A 15,442-nucleotide genomic window follows, 5' to 3' on the forward strand; every position below is an offset into this window, starting at 1 on the left:
ATAGAACGCACACACAGACACCAAGCTAATTCGACTAGATTAAGGTCCAACTAACGCCACACATATCCTATGCCTGCTAACTTATTTATGTTATTATGTATTAAATAGTTGCATATAACCACAACAACAACAATCTAATCACATAATAATCATAATGTAGATTTTTGAATAATAAACCAGTGACTAATTGTTCCGAAAAATAAAAATATCGATGTATTTGAATTCAATATATCCAATATATTAACCATAGTTCTAAGTGCAGTAGTAGTAGCAATTGAATTAATAAACATATCTATGTATGCCCTCCTTTGTATGTATTTTTGTATGTAGAATGTAATTAAAACACAATTTATACTAAACAATAAAATGAAACACTTAATAAAAACAAAAACAAATCAAATGCAAATGCAAAAAGGTGAAGATTATAATTGAGTAATTTCCAAAAACAGAACCATCACCCCGATCATCACCAGCACCAACAAGTAGTAGAAGTAGTCCATATCCATCCAGTAAAAGTAAAAGTCCCCTGGGTGAAGATGATCAAAAACCGTTAAAGACACATCCTTCACGGCCATTATCGCCAACATCATTTCCATCATCTAGATCACCGCAGATAGATCACGACACCAACTCACCAATTGGCCACAAAGATGTACCAAATTCGAACGTAGATCAGCACCCAGCACACCCAGATCGGATAAGGCCTGAAAAGGTATACGACCGTCCCGCAACCGAATATGACAGTGATGAACCTAGAACTGTCAATAGGGAAAATACATTTGAACAAGTTGACATTGATAGGGAAACCACAGTGCTGTCACAGCGAAAACCATCTGGTGATGCTTCGCGTCGTCATCCGGAAGATGATGTCTTCATAACGGAAGATCATATTTATGAAGACATCGATTCGGTGACACGTAATGTCAAAACCACGACCAAACAATTGATTACAAATGAAAAGCAACCGCAAGGTCGTACACCGACATCTAGCGGGGTACGTCCAACGAGCGATACAAAACGTCCAATCAAACGCAACGAGCCAGAAAAACCCGTTCCGCTAGCACCCAAAACTCAACAAAGCCCCAAGGGAACACCAAACACACCATCACAAAGTCCTCGAAAATCTCTAACCACACCACAGCCTACTAAGGCTGCACCAATGAAACCAACAACCAAACAGCCGGCAGGCGTCGTTAAACAACCTGTCGAAATAACTCGTAAACCCAGTAAACCTGAAATTGTAAAACACACTGAGGTTATCAAAACAAAAACTACGAAATATGCAGAAATTTCTCAGCAGGAATCTCCAGAACGGAAAAAGAAACCACAACCAAATGGCAAAAGTCCCGCACGTGAACCAGAACCTCAACCAAGTGGCAGAAGTCCTCAACTCAGAAGTCCAAGATATGGATCTCCTGATCGTGAATATCCTTCGGAGGATGAGAAGGAACCTCAAGAGACCCCCAAGTCTGTACCATCGACTAAGAGTCCCGTTCGCCAGTCTCCATTTGAACAGAAAGATAAACCTCAAGGGAAATATCCCTTCGAAGGCAAAGAAAAACCAAGAAAGGATTCTCCAGAACGAAAATATCCCTCAGGAGATAAAATGAAACCTACACAACAATCGGGCAAACCGATCGATAAAGGTCCTGAACCCACATATCCAGAATCCAGACCAATTGGTCAAAGTCCCAAACAGGTCTATCCTGCACAAAAACCTTCTAAACCACAATTACGTGGCGATGCCCCCTCGGAACCAGAATATCCTTACGATACCGAAGAAGAAGAACGTCTTACAAGTGAGCTAACCATAAGGACGACAAATGAAAATGTCAAGACACATAAGGAATTTGATATTTTGGTACAAGTAAAGCCTCAGTCAAGGTCACAAAGTAAGAGTCCTGGAAGGGAATCTCCTGAACGTGAATATCCATTTGGAATAAAACTCAAACCCAGACAAAAACCAGACGAGCCTGGTCGTACTCACTCCGATGACAAACCACGATATAGGCCTAGTGAAACAAGCCCAACCAAACCTGAATATCCAAGGAAAACTAAGGACCATCCTTCCCAAGAACCTGGTAAAGTACAACCACGTGGCGATGCTCCCTCGGAACCAGAATATACTTACGATACTGAAGAAGAGGAACGTGTAACCAATGAGCTAACCTTTAAAACAACGAATAAAAATGTCAAGACCCGCAAAGAAATTGATATTTTGGATGAAGATCAATTGATAACAACTAGGAAAAGTCCTCAAAGGGAATATCCTTATCTAGGAAGAGACGTACCAAGAAATGAATCCCCTGAACGAAAATATCCTTCAGAAGATAAGAAACAACCCAAACAGCAAATAAACGAATCAGTTACGAAGAGTCCCGATAATAAACCACAATCTAGACCACAATACCCCTCTGGTAAGTTTCAACCACGCGAAAACGCTCCTTTGGAAAAAGAATATCCTAGCGATAATGAAGAGGAGGAATGTGTGACAAGTGAACTTACTATAAGAACTACGAATAAAAATGTCAAGACCCGTAAAGAAATTGATGTTCTGAATGGAGACAAACCGCAATCAAGGCCAGGTTCACAAAAAGAATATCCAATCCAAGATAGGGATAAGCCAAGAAATGAATCCCCTGAACGGAAATATCCCTCAGAAGTTACAACAAAACCTGTTCTAAAGCCAGGTGAGCCAAATAGGAAGAGTCCTGAACGCACACATCCCCACGACAAACTTCAATCTGGACCGGAATATCCTTGGGAAACGAAACAGAAGCCAGGTAAATCACAACCAAGTGGAGAAGCTCCCCTGAAACCCGAATATCCTTCAGACACCGATAAAGAACATCATACAAGTGAGATTACCATAAAAACCACCAATAAAAATGTCAAGACACGTAAAGATATTGATATTCTAGTTGAGGATGAAACTATTTTTACTTATCATGGACCCAAGAAACCCGAAGATCGTCAACCAAAAAAGGAGAAACCTTTGGATACAGAACAGCAACCCGATACTGACGAGGATGTTGATGAATTTAAACCTGACGATAGAAAATCTAAATATCCACAAAAGCTTAATGAACCAACTTCGAAAACTCCCAAATCCACAAGACCAAATCTATATGAAACCACCGCTGAACAATACATTCGGAATGATGATATTAAAACCACGAACCAAAAGAATGTTACAACAACTATTCACGAACAATTTACAGATTCCGAACGTAAATATCCCAGAGAAGAGCCTCAAGAACCAGAGGATAGTCTTCGGCAGGTGGCTCCAAAATCAAGACCTGAAAACGAACAACCTAAAAAACCAATCCCAAGCAAAGATGACAAGGATTTCGTTCCCATATCTCCTCAACAGCCAATTGATAAAAAGCCCAAGAGTTCCAGACCCAGTTTGTACGAAACCACAGCTGAACAATACATTCGCAACGATGATACCCGAAATGTTACTCAAAAGACAACTTCGACCATTATTCACGAACAATTTATTGAGGCAGAACAACGTCCACAGAAACCAAAAGCTACCGATAGCGAGCCTAAAGGTGATGCGCCAAAGGAATCAAAAACCTGTCAAAAATCACCTAATGAGGCCGAACCCGAAATAAAAGATTATCTGCAGGAAAAGCAACCAAAAGAACAAAAACCCAAGCCGTTTGAAGCAAAACTTGCCGACTATCCTGACAAACCACAGGAAGCTTATACCGAAGATAACGAACCTTCATATGATCGTCCACAACAACCTGATGAAAATGAACCTAGAGATAAGAAACCATATTCCGGACAGCCGATGCCAAAGGAAAAGTATCCCAAGGATGATGAACCTTCTGGAAAACCAACCACCATCATCACAAATTCTACTCAAAAAACTACGATTCGCGAAAAAATAACTGAATCTGAACCTGAGCGACCAGATGGTGCCTTCATCTCTAAGGCTCCCGAAGAGCCGGTGCAGTATCCGAGTTTTGTAAAGAAAGGTACAACTCGTCGTGATACCTTCGAGGATCGTTGTCGCGAAATTTTGGGTATGGAAACATATGGCAATACACCTGGGGCATACAAAAAACGTCCCGTTAATGAGGTCGAACTGGTGGAGGAAGATGACAAAGAAACTAAAAAAGAAACTGTTCAGAAAACCACCTTCGAAGTCAAAATTGAAGATTGTGACGATGATGATGACGAACCTTTGTCAATAAATAGTGTTAAGAAGACACTGATCACAAAGAAGGCTCCCGAGACAAAACCTGTTGAGAAAAAGCCTAATGAAGAAGATAAGCCAGAGACTTCAAGTGATTCGGAACCAGATGTAACATATCCCGAAGAAGAGGAAACTGTAAAGGTGACTACTGAAACAGAGTATATTGATATTACAAAGAAATCACCAGTTGTCACAAAACAATCACCCAAGGGTCCTGAGGGTTATACAACTACGACTGAAGAAATTTATATTACAGAGGCTAAGAAACGTCTGCCAGATACTACAAGTGATTCAGAGCCAGAAACAAGTGAACGTTTTAAGGAAAACATCGACAAAAAGACAAAATCCAGATCACCTTCTTCTAGATCCCCTCAAAGATCTACCAAGGATATTACCTATGAAACTGAAGAAGTGGTTACTGAATCACATGTCGATATGAAAAAGAAAGTATCTTCCCGTTCTCCCACAAGGCCAAGATCACCAATACAAGATCAAAAGAAGCCCTCTGATAGATCACCTCAGAGAACTACTAGGGAACAAGTTGTGGTTACCAAAGAAACCATGACTATGAAACCAAGATCTCCTACAAGACCTGGCTCGCCATCAACTGAACAAAAGAAACCCAGATCACCTTCTATTTCACCACAAAGGAAACCCAAAGTGGCTACATATGAGACAGTAGAAGTGACTGATGAACGTATAGAAACTACAAGAAAACCAAGCTCCCAATCGCCAACAAGGCCGAAGTCTCCCAACTATGAGACAAAGAAACCCTCTTCCAGATCTCCTCAAAGAACTCCCAAGGATACCACATTTGAAACCGTTGAGGTAATTACCGAAACCACAACCAAAACACCTAGCTCCAGATCACCAAACAGATCAGTTTCTCCCAGCACAAAGAAACCATATTCGGGATCGCCAACAAGTTCACCGCAACGCTCTACCAAGGGTACGACTTATGAGACGGTTGAAGTGATTAAGGAGGTCACAAAGAAACCGAAGTCACCAACATGTGTTGATACTCCGAAGAAACCAACATCACAATCAAGAGGTACAAAATCTACACCGCAGAAACTTTCTAGTTCTCCCGAACGAGCAACCGCAACCGAAGACTCTGAATATGAAACTGTGGTTGTCACTGAAAGCTCCACGAAAACAACATCCAGATCGCCTACCAGATTGACAGAGCGCTTTACGGCCTCTAGACCGAAGTCACCGACTTATGACACTCCTAAAAAATCAACTTCTCAATCACCTACAAGAGGTATCAAATCGTCGCCACAGAAACCTTCCAGATCTCCGGAACGACCTACCTTAACTGAAGACTCTGAGTACGAAAGTGTGGTGGTTACTAAACAGACGGACATTACCAAGAAAACAACATCCCGTTCGCCCACCAGAATAACCGAATCAAAGCCGGAACCAACCAAACGTCAACCTTCGAAACCCGATTCGCCTACAAAACCCACCTCCAAGAAATCTCAATATAAAACCAATGTCAATGAGGAATTCATTACAACCGAAAAGGTGTTTGTCTCAAACGTTCAACAAGATTATCCCGACACAACTAGTGATTCGGAGGAGCCGGAGAAAACTCAACTCCGTGAAGTAAACAGCAAGACCATCGAAATAACCAAGAAACGCAACGAAACTTCACCCACAAGAAGACCTGAATCTCCCATGTATGGCTCACCAAAGGATAGATATTGTGAAATGATTGAGGTAACAAATAAGAGAATTGAATCACCTCGGAAACCCAGTTCTAAAACACCCACTAGACCAAACAAGGAACCGTCAGTTGGAATAATTGAGGTTACTCAGAAACGCTCCACAATCGATGCAACTAAGAAAACTAGTACTCCAACAAAGCCGTCCCTGAAACCCACAATGGATTCACCCAAACAGGGACCGAAACAAAAACCAAAAGGACCTACAAAATCCAATCTGAATGAAGAGTTTATAACTACCGAAAAGGTGTATGTAACGGGTGTTAAGAAGGATTACCCGGAGACAGCAAGCGATTCGGAATCTGAACCCCAAGAGACATTTGTTGAAACCATCGAAATTACCAAAAAGAAGAAGATTGATAAAACTTCTGAAATTACCAAGAAATCCCCTTACAAAACCCCCGCCAAACCATCTGTTGAGAGTCCCAAGAAAACACCCGGAAAGACCACGACAACAACACCAAAAGATACAAAGGTCACCACGGAAACCATGAAGGATCGCCTGAGATCTTCTGTACGTAAGGATAAAACTTCGCCAAAGAAACCCGATCAGGTTGATGCAGTTTCATCACCAGAAACCAGTCCCACTCGCCTCACTGAACGTCGTAGATCCAGTAACATTTCCGTTAATACCGAAATCATTATCGATCATACGGAATCTTCGGAAACGACAACAACAAAGAAATCAAAAGACTCGGTTTATAAGGAAATCATCGATTCGACAACATTGCCCGAAAAGTTATCTCGAAGAATGCCTGTAACGGAACGTAAAGAATCTGCTCCCGTCCATAGGGTAACACGTAAGGATAAGGATACGAAAATGTCCCGCTCCACAAGTGAGAATCTAATTAAGGTTCAAAAGAAACCTGAAAATGATAAGCCGACAATACTGACACCAACCTCAGACAAGAAACCATCTCCAAAGCCGAGTGCCGATCATCGTCGCCCCAATAAATGCTTTGCCACAAAATCTATAAATCTGAGTGCTACCGATCGTTTGATGACCAGCGAGGATATGGAGAATGTCATCATCGATATTCAACATGCCAAGAGTTCAAGAGAACCGTCGCCGGATAAAATTGTACCAACACCAGTACCGGCTCATTTGGATACGGGCAAACCAAGATACCCCGATGTGGTTCAAGAACCTGAAGACGAGCCCAAACGCAAACCGGTCGTTAAGAATATACCCATTTATGAGGAGGAAAACAACAGCTATGTGGGTTGTCACATCAGAGAAGTGAGTCGCAGAACCTACGAAGAGGAAGAGGACATTTTGTGCACTCCCCTGGTGGAGGCTCCTTCTAGTTTGGATTATCCTTCGATTTCGGAAAAATCATACCACACTACAACGGTCATTACCGATGATGAATCCCTTCTAAGTGTTCACGACAAAGTCAATCGATTCCAAAACATTGCGGAGGAAGTTAAGAAACCCAAAACTTCCAGCCCCTTCCACAGGGAATTTGATGACAAGACACGTGTGCCCGACAACGACGATTGCCTGTTGAGTGTCGACGAAAAGGTCGATAAGTTCATAAAGAGTGCCGAAAGCCTGACCAGCAAACAGACAACAATTACCACGGCACGTGACTCGAAACCAAAAGAATTCCCCGAGGAAGATGACCTAGAAGTCACTGAATGCCCATTTACAACAGTTAAATTGGCTCCGAGTGAACCACAAAAGTCGCCCGAGCTAGTTAGACACATATCCCGACACATTTCACGTCAAAGTGATATGGGAGAGCCGACCACAACGGAGCACACCCATCGTAATGACACAACGATGCATGAGGAATGCATAAGCAGCCAAACCACTGCCGAGGAATTTGTGACTCATCGTCGTGACCAGACATCAGCTGTAAAACAACGACGTCCAGTTGATGATTACGAAGACGATGATGATCACGGTGGGGATAATGATGAAGTGCACATAAGCGATATTCCCGATGACGATAATGACGATGAAGAGTTAATACCCCACACTGCAATGCATACCATTCGTTTGGAGGAACGTCGTCAGAAAGACATTTTAACCAGACCATCTGTCTTCGATAACAGCAAAACTCGTGGAGGCAGCTCGAAGCCAACGCCAAGTAAGCCAACAACAACAAAAACGCCAACCTCCAGCAGCAGAGTCAACAAAACTCAGCCCAGGTATGTGTCACCGGCAATGAAAGATTCGGAGAAATCCAGGCAATCCACACCACAGCAGCAACAACAACAACAACCACAACGGCCACAGGTAAAATCGAAGCACTCGCCAAAGGTAGCTGCTACGGCGACCACTACAATTACCACCAGCCATAGCACCACTACCAACGCGGCTAATAAACGCCAGCCGCATACACAATCGCCTCAACAACGGCGCACACATCCAGACACTGATTCCGATTACCGGGTTAGCAGTAACAAAAACGAAACGTCAGTTAAAAGTAGCACAACAATCAACAACAGACAAAAACCCAAACATCAGCCAACGACTGGCAGCATTAACGGGCCCAAAAAATCTCCACAGTCACCGCAGTCGACCGTCGGCAAAAAGTCCCCAATGCACACAACCGAACAGCGACGAACGAGCACCACCACCACTCACATTAAGAATGCGAATCGCAGCCACGTCGAAGTCGACGATGCTGTAAGCGACGACGACGACAACGTCGACTATGTTGAGGAATTTCAGGTAGTTGAAGAGGTTGAGCCCAACGATAGTGAGACAGAACTGATCATTAACTCTGACACAACAGTACGGTCAACGAACAGCCACACGAACGAAGAAGAAACAGTCAAGACAAAACAATCGACGACCATCAACAAAAAAGAGCCAACAACCTCCTCAAACACTGTATCGAAATCTCCCACCAGCCGACCAAAAATGAAAGAAATGACACCAGGTTCAATGGGCCCATCCGCACCACTCTCTTCACCCGGTAGAAGCACAAAAGATCACCAACCCGTAAATTTAACCGAGAGAAGCACTTTACTCAAACACAGCACCACAAACAGTAAATACTCCCCCAGCACCACTGAAACAAATGAATCATTTTTAGAAAATCGTCCACCCGTCAAGAAAACACCAGGACAATCGGCGACGTACAGGCCGAAAACGGTGATAACCACAACGGAGTCGGTGGCATCGCGCAGGAGTCTCTTTGAGAACCACCACAACAACCAAACTAAACCGGTGGCTAAGAGACCAATAGTGCCAACAACTACCAGTAGCCCCAGCCCCAGTTCGGGAAGGAGACCATCGTATATGGACCACACCAAGAGTTCGCTGGAACACATCCGTCGTGATTCCCTGGAAATAAATAAAACGAATTATACTCGTCGTCCATCGGGTGGTAATGATGATGATGCTCCCGATCGCAATTCCCAAGTTAAGTTCGATGTACCACAAAAACCCCGTTCCGAACAGCAGCAATTGGATGTGGAACCCGAAGAGGAACATAATATTGAAGAGATCTTTGATTTGGTGATATTGGAGAAATTACTCGAAACGGTTACATCGTACGAGTTACGACGACGCATACGGGCTCAAATCCGTTTGGTCAAGAAGAATATGAGTAACACCACTTCCACCACGACCACCATCACAACGAGGGATACTAAAACGAAACCGTCCAGTAGCCAGGTAATTAGCAAAAAAGAAGAAAAACAACAACACTACTATTACAAAGAGGAGCACCAAAAGGAGGAGAGGCTTTCATCATCCACTCACACCTCGCCGGAACGGATACGCACCACTCAAGTAACAAAGGTAACCAGACGCACCGAAAGTCCTGATTCGAAATATTCAAGTCCCCGTGAACGTAGTCTTAGTCCCCAAACGAGACTTACCCAGACAAGGGTTTGCAGTCGAACGCACGAACGCAGTCCCAGCCCCAGCTTTACAACCGAAATTCAGCGCAAAGAAATCCAAGTGAAGGGAACGAAAAAGAAGCAGTATGAAAATGTAGAGCACGTCGAAGAAATCTATCGGGAATCGACTCCAAAAATAAGGAAACCCAAAGCCTACTACCCCATCGATGATGACGAGGAAGTTGATATGTTGCCCAGGGCCACCAATAAAAATGAAGTTTCCGAGGAATACGATAGTGCTGAAGTCGAGGAACGTACGTATAAAAAGGAAACTACTCACAGACGTTCCTCGAGAAAATCCATATCGCCTCAATCTTCGCCGGACCGACAAAAACCGTCGACTACTTCGTCTCGTACAACGTCACCACAGGGCAAAAAACCAGTAGCGAGTAAAGTTTCGCCCAAAAGTCCTGAACGTAAAACCATAATTACTGAACAGCAGCAACAACAAACTCTCTTCACATCTAAGACACAACCGAAACGTACTCCTGCCACTTCTGCACCTCTGAAATCGAATGCCGAACCAAAAACACCCGTTTGGGCTGATCGTAAAAATATTTTGAAATCACCTTCGGCCACACCGAAAAGACCAGTGACCAGCGATTCGAGAGTGTCGTCGTCCAGTGTTAGTCGTACCATGAAATCCAGCACAAATCAAAAAGTTAGCAGCACTAAGTCATCGTATATCGAAGATGATTGCATCACATCGAGTTATGGTATTGGTCCGACCGATGAAAATGGTCTACCACTCTTTGGCATTAGGGCACTGAAAAAGAAGAAGCCACAACAACAGCAACAACAAGAGCCACCACAGCCTGAACCAACCTGTGAAACAACTGAAGGTATGTAGAAATGTAAAAAAAATCAAATAATAAAAAAACGATGTGATCAAAGCGAAAATAAATTGAATTTAAATATGGAAACAAATATGAAATAAGCGCGGGGTGAAATTATTGAGATAAAAAGGTTTTAGCACTGTGAAGGGAGTTTTAGTTGAGCAAGTGATTTAATTCATACATCCAGCATATTCCAGTTAAGTCAAAAATAAATTGAATTTTCGAATTGTAAAAATGAATATAGTTGTAAATATAATAGCCAAAACTTAGCCTTTCCTAAGAGCGAAGTTAGGTGCTGTTTGTCCAAAATCATATAATAATGGAGTCAGATACGAAACTCTGGGTTTTGTTGGGTCCTCAGAGCATGTTTTGATTTGAACTGGCAAAAAACTTGTATATTGTCTCAAAATCCGGTTCAAAATTTTAGGGATCCGAATCTGTCTCCCACAAATGAATGTTATTCACGTATAATGCGATTTGTTTAAAGAGAATATTTCAAACGCATCTGACAGTTAGTGTTTGTAGATATAAAGTGTTCGGTTTTCCAACCGATATCGTATTTATTTTGGTCATTCAACAATATCCATAACCATTAGCGTGATAATATCTTAGACATACCGAAGAAAGGGGGTATCATCAATCAACTTCTACGCAAACAATGGACTAGGAATACACCCTCTCTCAATTTGTGTGTGTGTGTGTGCTTATGTCTGCATTGTCCGAATGAATTCATGTTGAAGTCTCTGATGCATTTTATTAAAGTTTCCCAGAATTTCCAGAAGAAATTACAAGAAATTAAATTACGATAAGACATTGCTTCACAATTGACTGCGTGGTTATTCCCTCCCTAGGAATGTTGGGTTTTTGTTTTTGAGAAAGTGTTACGTTCCCATGACCAACAACAACCACAAAACACAACTGATGTTTATTGTGGTTGTTGTTTGAATTACTTAATTATTCTGTAATCATTTTGATAAAAACGGTTAACGATGACTGTTTTTGTTTTTATTTGTGATGATGATGGCCTTTTGAGAAAAAAGATAAAAATTGATAAGATATGGCAATATGCAAATTAAATGGTGGGGGAGAAGAAGTAAATTGTGAAAAGGGGAAAAGGGGGTTAAAACAAAGCTATTACGATGAGGATATGTTTTTTCTGATAGATTTATTATTTTAGATTTTTGGATTTTCAATATCTTTGCAAAGACTGCAATTTACCGAGCTTGACACAAAATTAAATGCAAAATTTTAAATTAAAAATTCAAAATCTAAATCTATATGAAAACATCTGACTTGATCAAACGTATTTTATTTTAGTTACTTTTGAACAATACATAATCTAATCCCATTTTTTACTCCCCACAGAAGTCACTGGATATGTTGTCGAAGAGAAATACTATTCGGATAATAAATCCAAACCAATTGTGGAACGCAAAGAAATCATTTATTCCACCAATCCTGAAGAATTGGAGGCCATTAAGGAAAAAGTCAAAGAAACCAAAACGACAACAACAACACTAAAATCGATTAAACACGACAAATTGGAATCGGATGATGAGCCATTTGGTGGTAATAGTTCGAGTGTAAGTAATGTTTCTTCTATTCAAATGTATAATTTTATAGAATTTGAATTATGAATTTCTCTCCTCTCCCCTTGCAGTATAAAACTAGAACCATAACATCGGTACGCTCAAGCCCCGAAGAATTTTTGGAATCATCCACAACAAAATATGTGCGTCGTGGTTCAGTCAAGGAAATGAGTGAAAAATTCTTACAAAAAGAATCCGCATCCATGGTTTCGGAAAAGACAAATAATTATCCAAAAGCGGGTCTAATATTGCGCACTAATTCACGTAAACAAAGTCGGGACAATGATGATATGGATGGTGAAAACAATGGTAAGTTTATGGAAAATCAATAAAATTCCGAACAGAAGACTGGGCTTGGAACTTAAACATGCCCAAAATTAAGCGACACTTTTTATGGGAGCCATGTAAAATATTTAAACAAATATAGGGGCACTAAAACCTTCAAAATTTCGAAAATGGAGACTATTCCAAAACATCGATCTATATATACTTCATGCCCAAACATGCCCAAAATTAAGCGACACTTTTTATGGGAGCCATGTAAAATATTTAAACAAATATAGGGGATTCATATATATATATTAGTTTTTTTATCCATTTATAGATTATTCGATTCATATTTATATTGACAGATCGATTTGCATTCTGAAAGTAGAAAATATTTCATTGTAATTTCCAAACGTACAATAACTTCACAACATAGTTTTTGTAGGGTATACAAATTTAAACCCTTACGATCAATTGTAACCTGTTTTTCGAAAATGTACTTATCTGTTTTCTCATTTCCCTTTTTAGAATATTACGAAACTAGAACCATACAATACAGAAATGACGAAGACGACGAGGACGACTGCCAAGTGGAGTCTTGTGACCAATATATTGTCGAGAGTGAAAGTGAAACGGAATCGATTAAAAAGACACAACGAGAATTTAAGAAAGTGACCTCAACCAAATCATCGTCATCACGATCATTTTTAAACACCAAAGGTGAAGAAAAGGTAATAACCAGTGTTGATGATGTCTTGGAACGTATGCGAAATGCCGATAATGGTAAGTCCTTGTGAGAATATATCGAATTTCAAGTTAATTAAATTAAAATATATATATATATATATATATATTCCTGCAGTTGTTGAGGATGGTGACACAGCTGAGGATCAGGAAGCCAGGGCTTTGTTGAATAAGTTTTTGGGTGCTAGCATTATAATGAAAGGCGTCGAATCGACAATACCCACAATACCGAATGTAAATCGCGAAACGAAAATTATAACAACGACAACAACTGGTGGCAGTGGACGACAACCAGCTAAACACGAGGTAAGTAGGAGATTTTTTAATTAATACAACAGAGAAGTGCTATTAAACTAAATTCTTGCAACAACAAACAGATACAGGAGAGACATAAACTACATTTCTTTAATAGTTTTATCCTAATAGTATAGATTTAAATTAATTTGTGAATTTTCTATGATATAATATAGTGGAACGCAAAACCATTTAGTTATAGGGTCTGTTATATATTATATCAAGGACAACACTCTGGAATATTGTTGAATTACAAACCTTCTACCAAATCTTGCAATTTCTAAAGATTCAATAACATATTCACAATAGTAATGCAATACTCTTTTTCGAAACATTAATCTCTTATGTTTCTAATAATGTGTATTCTCTTATGTGAGAGTGTGATTTTTTTTGTTTATGTTCTCTTGATGTGAAATTATTAGCATTCTCATTTTCTTTTCTATAAAAAACACTTTCCAAAATCTAAAAAATGTGTGTGCAAAATTCAAAGAAAATCTATTTTAAGATTTCAGATTGTCGTCATAGACAGTTCCAATGTTTGTGGTTGTTTGTAAACGTTTTTTATGTTCAAACATTACATAAAATTGCGGCTTATATAAATTAATAAACGCTTTAGCGTTCACATTTTTTGTAAATGTATAAAAAAACTAAAACTATTTTAATTAAATTTTTATAAAAAAAATTAAGACTTTAGTAAAACACATTTCAAATGAGGGTATATATTGTCAATCAGTTTGCAACACTTCGAAAAGTCTGAGATCCCAGGAAGTATATATCAAGCAGATTCAGTTATGCTCCATGACATTTCAAATCACTGAAGAATTGACAACCTTACTGCCAAATATACAACCGTTTGTATTGGTTTTCCCGAAATTGGTTATTGGTTTTCCCGAAATTCTAATTTATAATAAAACAAATCTATTAAGCTACGGGATGTTAATAGTACTACGCCCCAGAAGGTTGGACTGTAATTTGGTATTCTGCTTACATCAATCCAATCTCAATCCAAGTCCTTGTTTTGACCAGGCCCAAATATAAAGGTCACGGATAATTTTAGGTATTTTATATATTGGAAGTAGTTGGTTGTAATCTGGCAAACAATTGTCAATATAGGTAAATATTATGACTTAGCCTCCATATAAAGGTCCCGCCCTATATTTTTCGTATCTTCATGGTCATTGGCGCTTTTTCCAACGGAAACAACTGTTTTCTGCTTTGAAAGATTCCGATTCAAAGATCCAGCCCTTTTAAAATTACCATGAGGTTGCTTCTCTTTCTCCATCTGTTATAGAAATGTTAATTCGTATAAAAATAGAAAAAAACTATTTATCGATTGGAACTATTACTTTTTATTGTCAGCACTTGTGGAGTACTTGGTCGTTTATTTGTCGAGTATTATTTACTTTTACCACCACTTTCCGAATTGGTTGATACCAATTTCTCTACCCCCTTCCCAGCACTTGATCAAAAATCTTCAATGAAATTTGTAAACAAAATATAAAAACCAAAAACTATCATTGTATCATGAAATATCTGCGTGTGTTTGTGTGTGTATGTTGATGCCTGACAATCGAACGAACAAAAATCATTCTGCACTATTGACTAATAATAGTTCCAAGTTGTTTCGTACGAATGGTACTAATTAATGAATGCTGCTGCTCAAGGATCTTGAACAGCACACAAGGTGATTGCCAAGAGATGGGGCCAACCATATGTTTGATCTCTGCATCTACTACTCTCACGAGTTTAGTAAATCTCTTGCCTTATGTTAGTGTCTCCCCACAAGAGAGAAAGCAACTTGGCCAATTCCGAACTCTTCCTTTGGCGCAGATTTGTAAACGGCAAACGGTGTGAACGGTTTAGTCATCAGTCCGTCGAAAAAAAATCGAAATGAAAATTTAAAATTCAGTACAC

The 15,442-nt window shown here is 40.0% G+C and overlaps 1 protein-coding gene across 1 annotated transcript in view; it reads left to right on the forward strand.

The window, feature by feature from the left end:
• LOC133323031 (titin) overlaps positions 1-15,442 on the forward strand; it is a 67,755-nt gene that overhangs the window by 27,488 nt on the left and 24,825 nt on the right. Inside the window, exons 4-8 of the mRNA XM_061531988.1 lie at positions 450-10,640; positions 12,000-12,217; positions 12,295-12,536; positions 13,035-13,273; positions 13,353-13,540. Of these exons, the coding sequence (XP_061387972.1) occupies positions 450-10,640; positions 12,000-12,217; positions 12,295-12,536; positions 13,035-13,273; positions 13,353-13,540 (11,078 nt within the window). The remainder of the gene's footprint in view (positions 1-449; positions 10,641-11,999; positions 12,218-12,294; positions 12,537-13,034; positions 13,274-13,352; positions 13,541-15,442) is intronic.

This window comes from Musca vetustissima, unplaced genomic scaffold (assembly GCF_032173495.1).
Source record: "Musca vetustissima isolate MV318-11 ecotype Yass unplaced genomic scaffold, APGP_CSIRO_Mvet_v1 utg3678, whole genome shotgun sequence".
Taxonomy (NCBI): Eukaryota; Metazoa; Arthropoda; class Insecta; order Diptera; family Muscidae; genus Musca; species Musca vetustissima.